This window comes from Lissotriton helveticus, chromosome 2_2, assembly GCF_964261635.1.
Source record: "Lissotriton helveticus chromosome 2_2, aLisHel1.1, whole genome shotgun sequence".
NCBI classification, from domain to species: Eukaryota; Metazoa; Chordata; class Amphibia; order Caudata; family Salamandridae; genus Lissotriton; species Lissotriton helveticus.
Window position 1 is genome coordinate 29,800,408 of NC_136060.1, and position 13,847 is coordinate 29,814,254.

Here is a 13,847-nt window from a genome sequence, read left to right on the forward strand (position 1 = left end):
TACTATGAGCCTTGCAGCTGTGGTGAGGCGCTGCGAGGCCTAGGGAGAGAGCCCGATCTACTCAGCCCAATTGCAAAAAGACACATTTTGCAGGTGTGTCTTGTAATCGTGAGTCCTGTCCCGCTGCCCGCTGAGAGGTATGTCAGGACACCCATTGATTCACATTGTTGTGCCCTGCAACTCACCCTCTTTTAATACTTTAGATGTAAAAGAGGTACGTGTAGGTGGCTGTGAGGGAGGGCCGTAGTACTGGAGTGGTCCTGTACAAAGCAGCTTTAACAAAAAGTTCAGCTGTAGAGATGCAAAACAACCTTGAATCTGTGAAAGAAAATCCTGGTGGGAACCTGTCCTGGGAGTATGTTCTTGATGTATTTTGTTTCCCATTAAACCTGTTTCAAAGTGCTGACAAATTGTATGATCAGTGAACCGAGGCAAAGGGAGAGTTTTATTTGTTCAGGATCAAGCTGTTAGTAGAACAAGGACTGCAGCATACTGCTCCTTGCTGCAAAGAATATACATTTATCACTGTATTCTATTTTGGTGAATATACCAGGAGTCTGGGCACTCTGCCCTCCTCCAATTAATATCTGGTCCATTTTAACCACATGCTTATTAGCAGCTTTTATAATGATTCCAAATACAACCAATCTTGACAAAAAGGGATCAGAGGAAAATGTTAAAAAATTAATTATCCAAGAGCATACAGTTTGCCCAAATGAGAGCTTGTGATAATAAAAACGTTTCTCCTACATCCTCGTTTCCAACTAGTCCTCTAGGCCACAACTGGTCTTGCAGAGATTCTGCCGGCAAGGCAAAAGGACTGCGCTTCCCAGCAAAATATCACTATATTGGTGGCCCCGCCCACTTTCTAATACAGTGTTTATTTCCATCATATTTAGGTGAATTGGTAAAGCAGAGATTAGATATCAAACATCCAAGTTCTCGTTCGGTGGGTCAAATTGCTTTACGCCGGTCCCATGGCTCAGGTAGTGGTCAATGGTCGGGTCTCTGCGCCCTTTGCTCTGAGCAGAGGGACGCGACAGGGCTGTCCCTTGTCCCCCTTGTTGTTTGCTCTCGCCTTGGAACCGCTGGCGGCCTGGTTGAGGTGGGAACCGTCCCTGAAGGGCATTAGGTGGAACTCGGGGTTTGAAGACTGTGTGTCCTTCTACGCTGATGATATTCTGCTCTATCTTACATCACCCCGTAAATCCCTCATTGTACTGTTTGATGTCTTAACGTCCTTCCGCAAAAACTCGGGTCTTGTCATCAACTGGTCGAAGTCTTGTGTATACGTCCTGTCGGGTGCCGCCCCCTTCTGCCAAGTGGTTGTCCTATCGCGATTGTGAAAGATGGCTTTAAACACCTGGGCATTTTTATCACGCTGAGCCCTGCACTGCGGTTTGACCGTAACTTACTGCCCCCTCTTCAGCGCCTTCGGGCAGATGTGGTCGCTTGGGGGAAACTTCCTCTCTCTCCCCTGGGTAGAGCGGCATTGTTTAAGATGATGTCACTGCCCCGCTTCCTCTACGCTTTGCAAAACACACTTGACGTCGTCCCGGCTACATACTTCCGTGAGGTTGAAAGTTTACAGAGGCAACTGGTGTGGGGGGGTAGGCCCCGGATCGCCATTGCTAAATTGTCGCTCCCGTGGTACGACGGTGGAATTGCTTTACCTGATATCCGTCGCTATTATTGGGCGTCTCAACTGGGGGCGATAAATCATTGCATGTATGGCCCGTTGCGGAATCCGGCCTTCGAGATGGACAAATGGTTGTTACCGGGGGGCGACTTCAATAGAGCCCTCTACTCGAAAATCACCCCTCGCAACGTGACGGGCCCCACCAGGACTGCCGTCCAGGTGTGGCGACATGCTTCCATGGCGCTTGGGTGGACTGGTAAATTGACTCGTGCCACCCCCCTGTACGCGTCTGATAGACTTGGCTCACTTTGGCAGTTCCGGGGGTTTGATAGGTGGGACTTGATTGGTATCAGCAGGATTGATGATGTCTGGACCAAGGGGAGAATGAAGACGTTCGAGGAATTGAAGACCGAGTACGCTTTGAGCGATCGTGAATTTTTTCTCTATGCGCAGGTCCGCCACGCGGTGCTCTCGGTCTTCCCTTCGGGTGTGGAGATACCGGAGTCGTCCCCGCTTGAAGACAGGGTACTGGACGGACATGTTCCTGATAGTACGATTTCGCTTATTTATAAAAAATTAATCAACTCCAGGTCTGATCTCCTGGTTCGCCTTAGAGAGGTCTGGACTGGTGATGGGCTGGAGCTGGACGATGAGGACTGGCAGGCGGCGATCTCCTCCCCTAAAGAGGTGGCCATCCAGGCGCGCCTTAGATTTGTGCAACTTAAAATCCTGCATAGAGTGTATGTCACTGGTCCCCGTTTGGTACACATGGGCTTCTCTGTGGATGGTTTGTGTCAGCGTGGATGCGGTCTCCTGGGCACCTTCTTACATATCATTTGGGAGTGCCCTGAGATAGAGCGATTCTGGTCCCGTGTGCACGAGGTGATGAGTGAGGTTACGGGGGTGCGATCGATGCCGGAAGCTAGGAGATGCCTGCTGAATGTATGGGAACCGAATGATTACTCCGTGTCGCAGCTTCGGTGGGTGACCTTGGGCAATATGATTGCCAAAAGAGACATTGCGCAACTGTGGGGCGCTCAGGGCCCGCCCGGGATTCGGAAATGGACACAGAACATGGACTGGTGCATGTTCAGAGAAAAAACTGTATATATTTCTCGAGGTACCCCCCGAAAATGGGGGAAGATATGGACTCAATGGAACACTTACCGTGGTGATATATGTGCCCCTCCTCTTCCTGACCCAGATGTAGCACCCACGTCCCCGTAACCCGAGGGTTCCTTCACATGCTATTGTATACTGGTTGCACTTTGTCTCTTATGCCCCCCCCCCCTTGTGAGATTCTTTCTCGATGGTACAAATGCTTATGGTATTGCCCTTCCCGCTCCGCCACCATGTACTGCAATGTTGTATATACTGATGTCTCTTTTTCTTCTTCCTTGCAAGTTGTTTGTGTTTGTGTTATAAACTCAATAAAAAGTTTCACAAAAAAAACAACAAAAAAAACATCCAAGTTCTGTGGCTGGAACATACTTGTTATGTTTCCTAACCTAGGCCTAAGTAGTAAAGTGACCTTTTATCTACATTTGTCCTACCTTGCTCTGCATAACGGTTCTAGCAATTACCTTTTACCCAGGTATGTGCTGAATATATATAAATCAGTTTCCTTGAAACTAACCTAATTTATTATGCAAGAGGATTCTTAGTGTTATATCTTAATCCCCTGCACATGACGTACATAACAGGATTAACATACTCTGTACAAAAGTCATCACTATCTTCATCCTCGGGTGACAGGGCTACTTTGCATAGTTACCATTATTAATTCAGGTTAGTTTACATAATTGCAATCATAAACCTATCAATCTTGGTAGAACCCTCAGGGTTAACCTTTTGGTATAAAAGAACCACACCTTCACTAGGTAGTGAGGAGACTCTTCTACGGTGACAGTGACACAATGGTTCCTGCACGCTGAAGCTTCGACACACCCGTCTGACATCCCTTGCGGGGTGTCCAACTCATGACCAAGACGGGGTCCTTCATTCTCTCCCATCTGGTTGGCTCTTACCTGGAGGATTATTGGCTTCACAACCATATACATGCTAGGTACACTTAGGTAGGGTCTGCATCATAGGAGTACACATATATTCATTGCTTTGGCACCATGGTAGAAATGTATCTAATATTCACCCTTTTTATGCTTCTAATCGCTCACGTTTGCTTCTGTTTACTGATTGTTGTAGCACAAAAGTTTTATATTAAAATGGTGCTGGTTCAATAAATGCTTATTGTAAACGTCCCCAACGTTTATTCTGTGTATCTGTCTGAGTCTAAGTGAGCACGATTGACTGAGCAAAACGTACTGTACTGTTTCTACAATCCCTGTAGGGTCATGGGTTGTCATGTTCGATGGTTGCCACAAACTATTCGCTCCTTGGTAAGATATGGGGACTTATGGTGGCACTGTGAGCTAGCTGGTCTATTGGCCGACATATCCTGTGGGAGTGCTCGGAACCAGTCTTGGCACCAAGCCCTTAGTGTATGTTGTCCAACAAACGCGCAGATCCTATATAATTTTAGGAACTACACAACATGCCCACAGGACCAAGTGGCAATGGGTAGTTATTGGGCAGTATGTATGTTAAACGTGGACATTTACCATTGGTGTTTCAATGCTTAAGACTATTTCATTCCTATTGGATAACAGTGTTGTTCGTTTTCTAAACTTGTCTCTCAGAATTTGCAATAGCGAGCAGTCAAAGCTTACTCTAGGAGTTGGTAATGGGATTAGCACTAACGTACAGTTTGAATAGTAACCACACTTGGTAAGTTTAATTTCCAGCCATGTTATATCTATTAAGATAGCCTGAGGTAAAGGAAGGTCATTTGTAATGAAATCGGCAAAATGCTCTATGTAACTAATTTTACCTCCTCCACAACAAATATTTTCTGCAGTGTCTCCACATTCGCAAACTGTCCAGTGAAGTAATAGTGAAAAGTTGGCTACCCTACCTGATTCTCACAGAGCGAATACTTTTTTTTATGGTTGAGAAGTGCACTCCTTCCGTTTCCTCCTGTTAATCCTGCTCCAATGAAATCTTTTCAAATCTAATCAAGTGGTGTTACCCCACTACGTGTGCTGACAACACACGTTACTAAGTAGCGAAATATAACAAGTTCACAAACTTGAATGCCTTGTGCACTGTTTACTATCACAGAGCTAAACCATGTCTGTGAGGTTCATGGGAAGGGGACCCCTCTCTTGTAATTCACAGTGATGGGTCATAAATGCGAAGCCCAGGGAAGCAGGCTTCAATCTCCTGGGCCTTGCAGTGCTAGACTAAGGACGCAAAGCCCAGAGCAGTGTGGTTCCATTCCATGTGCCTTTCGGCACTAGGCCATGGCTGTAATGCCCAGGGGATGAGAACACCCTCCCCTGGGCCTGCCAGCGCTGGACCATGGCTGAATAGCAGAGGGGAGTGGGGCCCCTTTCCCAGGGCACCATCAGTCCTAGACCACAGATATGGGACCAGAGTAAAATGCCTCCCTACCAAGGGCCTTTCAGCTCTGGATCATGTTAGCGGAGCACATGGAAAGGGACTTCCCTCCTTTGGTCTTACAGTGCTAGACCATTGCAGCAAGGCCCAGGGAAGAGTGTTCCCCTAGCTTGTGCCTTGCAGTGCTAGACCATGGATATGACACCTAGCGGTGTGGGGCACCCTTCCCTAGGCCCCTTAGCTTTGGTGCAGCAAACCAGGCTTAGGGGGAGGGAAGGCCATTCCCCTGTGCTCAGTTGCAATTGCTGTAGCGCTGCACCATGACTAAGTGCTTGAGTCAATGTCTGGGGTATAGCCATCAGTAGTGCAGCGGCACCAGGCCACAGGGGTATTAGATGCCCAGTGTTCCTGAATTATGGCTTTGTTTTACTGTGCAGTCACGAGGGTCTGTGGTCGCTTTTACTTTGCACCAGGATCACAGCACCGTTGTTATGCTACTTTCCTCTCTTTCGTGAGCATTGCAGCCATGTTCCAGTGCTGTGAGGCTCCCTTAGCATAGTGCCATTCATGCTTAGCTATAAAAGTGACAACATCCTTTTCCATTTTTGCAGCATACTCTTTAAGCATAGGATTAGCTAGTGCCATCAACGCTGAGCTGAAAAATTATAATAGCCTTTTACCACTCCAGGCACAGTATTACAGCTTTGTATTGGTAAAATACCATCCAAGCCAACCTGATTTCCTCCTAAAACTTGGTAACGACCCAGCGTTTCCTGTTTCTTTTTTTGTATATTTTATGTGGCACTATAAGCCTAAAAGTGTTTTGTTTTGACTTAAACTGGGTGCTCTCGTGTTTGGCAAAAGCTATGTCTCTTGGACGAGCTCTATTAAGAGCAAAACACGTGTCAGGGACCGATTTTATTCATTCCAAGCTGGCTTGAATGTTATGTTACTTATCCAAAAGTATAATGGGCTCATTGATGAATAAAAAGCTTTGCCACCGGATTGCCAGTATTTTGCTTTTGTCATGTTAGCTTTTGTGTGTAACTGCTTTTAGCTGAGTCAGCAGGTTGTGGGTGTGTCTGATGTTTCCACATCATGAGTGATAAGCTAAAGATGGGAGGGACTCTTTATTTCTGCATGTAAAATCTGTCGCACACGGCACACAACTGCTTATTCTGACGAAACTCTCAAAGTTGTTTATTTTCAGAGAGAATTCAGTTGAAATTGACGTTTAATGCACTTCTTCCTACATTAAAATGTATGGGTAATAGCTATTGTCTTGTTTTACTACAGTCAGCGTTTAAGAATTGCTAACATTTATGTTTTAAAGGCTTCTTGTGGATCTGAAAAGAGAAGTTTGGTATCAGAAATGCCATGATCCTGTCTGCAGAGCACAAAACTTCAAATCAGACCGTAAGACACGCATCTCCACATTTATCGTGGCTTGTGAAATGTGTTGGCAGACTTTGACAACATTTTGTTTCTGTTTCAGGTTATCCACTTCCGCCTGAGGTGTGCCTTCCTTCTCTTTTTAAAGAGGTATGCTATATGTTATCTGGACTTCAGTGCTCCGACTGCGGCAATAACTGCAGGCAATGATTTCTCGGGGTTCATAGGCCCTCATTTCTTTGTCGCTTGTGAAAGGCCAGTGCCGTCTGCTTTATTTATTTGAAAAGTGCATGTTTCAGATAACTGGACATGCGTATGGAAAAAATGAAAACTGTAGTAAAATCCTTATTCTTAAAGACCGTATCGGAGAACTGTTCCATGCAGACGTGTCAGTTCGGGTAGTCACTCAGATTATTTCCTGTTGTATAGAAGTGGAGTGGAGGTACTTGTTCACACCAACTAATGTGGACAGTCTCAGAGTTGTAACAATGCCTTATTTTATTTTTTAGGTTTTGCCTGCACAGTGCTTTCAAAATCTCTTTAATAAAAAAACAAACATTTTCAATCCAATAGGTCTTGCATTTGCGAGAGTTTAAGCTATTGGCATTGTAAATGACAATGCCTTTTATGTATCTGTTTTGATAAGTAACACACAAATAAAAGGCATTGTCATATACAATGCCGATAGCTCAAACTCTTGTAATACTAGACCTATATAACTTCAAAGAGCGGCCGCCATTGTCCCGGGCTGCTTGGAAAGTGAAAGCGTATATGGCGCCTGAATGTTGCAGAAAAGCATGTCGTGCCTGCAGTAGCAGAAATTAATTAAACAAAATAGTGCTTACAGACTAAATGAAACATACCCTGTAACAAAAGAAGTAAAAGGCCAGTCCTCATGGGAGGTTACAAATAAAGACAAGGCAGTGCTAAAGAGGGACTAATAAGCCTATTAACGAATCAGAAGCCAGCATTTACCAAGGACACAAGCCAAAGAAAAATATTGGCGGAGCTTCAAGTCCAAACTCAAATACAGCATGCCTTTCAGAGCAGTGCATGCGCTGCCCAGTTTCGACCTTAAAAAAATAATTTAAAAAATCACAAGAGGGGCTCCGAGCCCGCCCATTACTTAATTTTACTTACCATTAGCTGGCACCCACATCACTCTAGTTTCCTTGCTTACTATTGGTCAAAACCTCCTTGCCTCCATCTTCCTCCTGGACATTGAGTCTTTGTCTTGCAGTGGAGACTGGACCAAATACTGCTTTCAGTGGCCAGTGTCCTCCCACTGCGGCCTCCTGAAGTACTCTTTTTTTTGTGTTTTTTTATTCACTCCGCCCTTCTCTCACTTTTAGTTTCTTTTTAAAACTCACCCCACCCCCATCTCAATTATTTGTAAAGTCCCCCACTCGCCATTCTTTTAAAACCCTGCCATCCTCCTGCTCTCCCTAAACCACCCTTCCACAACCTATTGGCGCTGCCAGAGCTATTTTAAAACTACTTTCTAACAGTTCTCTCTGGGACCCATATGGATTGCGTTTGCGGCAATGCTGGTACAAGTTATTTTTGAAAAGTGTTGAGATTCAGTAAAACCCAAATGCAGATGGAACACAAAAGGTGTTTTTTTTTATGTCAAATCTATTTTATTAGCATTTTATATGAACCGAAGTACAGTGCAAAATTCAGTCAGCATAACATGACAGTCCAGGCGCGCCAATGCAGCATTAATATATCTAGGATCAACACAAAAGGTGTTTTGTTGTTTCTTTTACCGATCATCATAGTCTAGTACTTCAGTTGAGCCAGGACCACAGCTCCCAGAGTGCATTTGGGTGTTTTTTGTGTAGCGCAGTTTAAACTGCCCTGCCTGTAGGCGCTAAAGCAGGAGAAAAGGGTGTTTCTACCTGTCAGGCAGGGGTGCCATCTAGGTGCTCATCCTCAGGCTCTTTAATAATCAGAATCGGTTCGAGTCGCTATTTCCTGTTGTAGTTAACTTAAAGTATATACCACATTACATGACTTTTCTGACATATAATAACAATAAAACATATTTCTATAGTGCTTGCTGGCAGTGTTTTCTAGTGCTGCAAGTAAATAAGAATACCGACTTGGTTTATGTAGAGCTTGCTATGCAGAATGTTATTTCTCATTTCATTCCAGTGTCTGCCGACCTATTGTTCTTTTTACTCACCTCCTTCATATGTCCACTTTTTTATGCGGCCAGACTTTTTTGGGTGATCTCAGAGTTGGCTGGGTGCAGCAGAGAACACGACACTGACACACTCACGGAGGGAAACAGAGGCGGAAGAAACTCCATGGGGGAGCAGCTGTTTCATTTCAGACGAATGGGTGAACAAGCAGAGTCCGTGATCGGATGCCTTTCGGGAACAAGCTATAGCAAAGCCAATAGATGTTGCCTATGCAGAATCTTTCGGCTTTGTCCATTTCTTTTACAAGTTGCGCAGCGGTTGAGCTGCTGTGCAACATAGCTACAAGTAAAAATAAAAAAGTGCTATTGTGCGGACAATCCTGGGCGCATCATAGTGTTTGTGTTTTTTTTTTTTTACTTTAAGCCATGTTGCACAGCTGCTCAGCTACTGTGCAACATGTAAAAAACATTAACAAAACCAATAGGTTTCACATAGGCGAAACCTGTTGGCTTTGCCAATGCGTATCTCACTTCCGTGCACCTCCAAACGTTTACTTGTAAGACTCAAGTGCGAGGGACCATATATAGTAAAGCTATTATTAAGGGGATGTGAAGGAAGAACAATGATTTCCACATGAAGGAAAATAAAATTTCTTTTTTTTTGTTAATCAGTCAAACAGTGATCTCATTCCCTTACCGTAAGGAAGGTTCTTCAGAATTATATTTCAAGTGCGCAATTGGAATTGCTACTTGTGGGGGTTGGCTTTCCAGACCGGCTAAAAATTGATTACAATGAATATGAAGTTTAAACCCCTTGCTTCTATTTCTTTAAGTTAAAAAAAATGAGTAAATCTGTACTCGTAGTTTTAAGCCCTTTCAAGTTGGATGGGTGTATATGCACTTATTTCAGAAATGTACACAACTCTTCCAGGTTTCACCTAGAACCCTGCACCAGTTGCAGTTTTCCAGGTGTACTTTTGGGAATGGTTTTAAATACCATTTTTGAATATAAGACGATACAGATGTATATCCATGCATGCTAAAACAATGCACTTTCTTTCAACATTTCGTTTTTTTCCATCAGTAGGAAATGTTTTTCCAGTGGAGAAACCCCTTGCCTTGGGATTCCACCATTTAAAAAAAAATACACTACTGTCCAGGGAACAAGTCCTAAAATAAATAATAAGGGGTGTAGGTATTTTAGACAAAGCGGTCATAAGCAATGACATAATGGGAAGTGATGTCACAGGAGCAAAGTCACATTTTTCTAATGTCCAATTGGAAATTGGCTAGAATCCTTTCCTTGCACCCCTCCACCCCGCTACATCTGTGATATATCACATAGTGCGCTTACTCCCCCACTAATTTCTAAAAAGGAATATGCTCCTCCTGACCTTAACGAAAGTGTATGTGCAGCCTTCCAAAGGGGTCTGAAAATGGCTTGTGAATAATCACAAACATAAAAGTTTATGGATGTGCACAAACCTCCAGGGCATTCTCTAATTGGAATGTCGCCAATCACCCCCAGGAGTACATTTACTCATATAGAACCATCAGTGTGAGTAGATTCATTTGTAATTGAAAAAGCAACTTTCCTGCTCTGGAAGAGTGGTTTGCACCTGTAAGTTGGGTTGACTTGCATTCGCAGACACTTCTTAGAATGAGGCCGCCCCATGATACTCGCTGGAGCGGGTTTGATGCATACTGAAAGGCAGAGTTTTCACCTTATATTATGCACATACAAAGATACTCCTACACTACATTCAAGTGTGGGAAATTTACCCACTCTGACGCTCTGAAAAGCACCAAATAAAAAGAAGTGTAATTTATCGCAAGAATCAACCGGTTTATCCAGGTATGACTTCACCTAAGAGAGATGCTGTTTTTCTGTATATAGACTAAGGCTTATTTGGATCTCATGCGTGACAGTGTAACTTTCAAAACTTTTGGTAGGATGGCATTTTAGTTTCATTAGTTTGTTCACCTTTTCAGAGATGCAGGTGCAATGTCATTAAATATCAGACTATTTACAACTGTCTTTTTATTCATTAAATTATATTTAAGAAGTTTATCATTACCCAAATGAACTCCAAAACCCTTTTGTTTAGCGATTTATAGAAAAGATTGAACGGTATTTTGATACCCGTATTTATAAAAAGGCATTGTCCAGTATTCCTAGGGCTTTAAGTGGGCCGGGTCTTGTCGGTACTGAGCACCGTCAGTTTTTAAAAGTGGACCTCGAAACGGGTCTCTATCTATTTTGTGCCCTGCTTACACTGCTCACTTTCACTAGTGGAGAAGTTACGGCATCACCTCATGTCAGGTGAGCGTTGTAGGGGAAGGGAAATCCTTTAAACAGAGTTATTTTCTTTCTGGGTCTTCCTTCTCTTTTTGTAACGAAGGAGCAGAAACACCATCCTGGGGAAACATCCTTAACAACGATAATTTTATAACGACTTACTTGAACAATGAAGCCAGAACCACGACTTTCAAAAACCACGACTTTCCTTAAGCACGACTTCCCTAAACCACGAGTCGATTCACTACCCTCCGCTCCTGTATAACGTCACTCCTCAGAATTAAGGGAACATTAGGGGGGGGGGGGGTATCCCCCCCAAAAAAGGAAAAATAAAAATAAAAGCTAATGGTATGCGTTGTAAAAAAAAAATAATATAGTAGATTTAGATACGTTTATTTTTTACGCGTGGTTCACGCAAGAAGTATTGTAATTACAATAGTGCCATCTACTCGCCAAACACGAGATGTTTCATTTCGTGGTTTAGGAAGTCGTGTTAAAAAAGGTAGTGGTTAAGAATATCTTGTGGTTAGGCTTTCGTGGTTAAGGAAGTCGTGGTTTAGGCAGTAGTTGTTTAGACATACAACCACCATCCTGGTGTCACTAGGGCTTTAAGTGGAAGCTTTTTCAATGTTATATACAACAAGCCATATTTGCTACTTATTTATCTTATGCAACTAACAACCATTGACAAACCCAATAGTCCTGACTTGTTGTAGGTCTGATGTTAATTGTATCATTTCTGGATGCAATGAGAGAAACAGCAAAATACAAGTCGGGCAGCACACTATGCTAAGCACAGATTTTTAACTAATGTGTTTTTAAGGCACTCCCCTAATTACATCGGCCACACCCCTTTGAGGGACCCCTCAGTTTTTTCATCCCACTTAAAGCACTGAGTATTCTCAATCGTTCAGAAAAGTGGGGCCAGATATCTGGCATTTTATCCTGCTTTTCCCTGTTGATGGGATCCACAGGCTGGCAAGGTGGGGTCCACGGGCAGTTGTGGAAAATAAAAGTTATGACTTTCCAAAAACGGTAAAAACAAAATCAGTATAAAGGTAGGCTCTAAAGATATGCCGAATAAAGCCACAGAATGTGACCAGACAACCGTATTTACACAATAGTTTGTATCTGCGGACCCTATTTTGTGTTTGGCCACAATAGTTGGGAAACCTGCTGTTGTATTATGTACTAGGGAAACTGTTAAACTGATGTCGTTTTATGTTTTTGCGCTAGGACCCAGAAGATAAGAGGTTTGTTATGGATGAAGATGGAAATATTGAAGAATGCAAACCGAAAAGGAGCCACAGTTCAGTGCAGCAACCAGAAGATGAGTCCATGGCTGGCCGCAAGAGTGACCCCGAGCACATTAGTAGTGCCCGTCCCACCTGGGAGGCTGAAGATGATGATGATGCTTCCTTTGTGGAAGCGACAGAGGATGCAGAGTTAGTGGAAGCTATAAGTTGTGAAATGGCAAAGTGGGACAGTGATCCAGAGGAAGTACCGGATGAAGTCCTTTTGGAAGCTGTGCAAAAACACGAGGTTTCTGGAGAGTAATTTGACACTTTCGCAAAAATCATGTCTTGAGTGCATAAAGGGTTGTTTATTGATGCTGCCTATCTTTTTTTGCTTGCAATTTTACTGCAGCTAAAGAACAGCAAACTCGCTTAGAACCATTCTGGTTTAAATGATACATTTCATAGAAAAGAATGTTCTCTTTTATGAGGCCCCTAGTGGCACTTTTGCGCCACCAGAGCATCACTTTTTTAACGCTCGGGTGATGCAATGTGACGCAGCATATTTACAATGCCATGCAAAGCTACTTTATGTGGCTTTTCATGGCCTTTTAAATATGTGCCTCTTTCACGCAGAACACTGTTTTCCACACAACACCCATGGAACCTGATGCATGCCCAGATTTACAAGGAATCGTAAATCTGGGAATGCATCAGATTCTAACTACTCCCCAGGGGTGGCGTTAGGGAGGCGCAACGAGGAGAAATATCCTTATTTTTCCTCGTTTTTTCTGAAGAGGGAAATATCTCAATATATTGGTTTTGTGTAGGAAGGTCTCCCCTGCCTGCACAAATACAATCACCCCTACAACACGGACACCCTTGCACCATGGTACAAGGATGCCTGCATTGGTGCATGGCAGCCCGTTGTACGCCATCACTGGGGAAAAGGACAGGAATGCGCCATATCTGATAAACACAGTGCATTCCTGCCTTTTTCTTTCGATGCAGCGTATCAAGATTGCTTGTGGCACTGCCCTATGCCAAAACCTCATAAATGAGGCCCAAAACGTGTTGTACGTGTTCATAAGGTACATTTTAGTTTATCATCCCTAACCTGATTGTACTATAGTTTGTTGCGTATTGCTGAACCACAGTAGAATACATTTAAGAAAACAGTCTCCAAATTGTGCGCCAGATTATCTCATCTGAACTTTTTGTGCATTATTATTTTTATTTGTCCTTTCCGTTATGTGAAATTAATAAAAAAATAATGTTTGTAGAGGAAGTTTGCTTCTTTTATGCAAGCCAGCTTATATCGAGGTGAAGGACAGATGTACCACTCTCTTGATAATGGAATCACTTACTCCTGTAATACAAGTGGCTTATACTGTTAAGCCCTTGGGCGCGGCGGCGATTCTGCGCCTGTGCGGCCGTTTTAATGAGTGGGCGGGTTCATGACGGCCCCCAGCCGTCATCAGCCCACGCCCATCGTGATGCATGACGGCTGGGGGCTGTCATCAGCATGGAAGGGGTTAAGAATGTTACAGTTGATCAGTAGTGTAAACCTGACAAACAACTTAAAATGGTGACCTTACAATAACATAAGAGTCCTGATGAAATCGAAGAACACCCCTGGCATTCTGTCTAGTATCTGAAATTCAGATATTTGTGAAAGTC

General features: G+C 43.5%; 1 protein-coding gene across 1 annotated transcript in view; it reads left to right on the plus strand.

The window, feature by feature from the left end:
• Window positions 1-13,449, plus strand: part of PRIMPOL (primase and DNA directed polymerase) — a 390,575-nt gene extending 377,126 nt beyond the window's left edge. The window contains exons 11-13 of the mRNA XM_078678013.1: window positions 6,429-6,511; window positions 6,591-6,637; window positions 12,169-13,449. Of these exons, the coding sequence (XP_078534139.1) occupies window positions 6,429-6,511; window positions 6,591-6,637; window positions 12,169-12,489 (451 nt within the window). The 3' untranslated portion in view covers window positions 12,490-13,449. The remainder of the gene's footprint in view (window positions 1-6,428; window positions 6,512-6,590; window positions 6,638-12,168) is intronic.
• The last annotated feature ends 398 nt before the right edge of the window (window positions 13,450-13,847 follow it).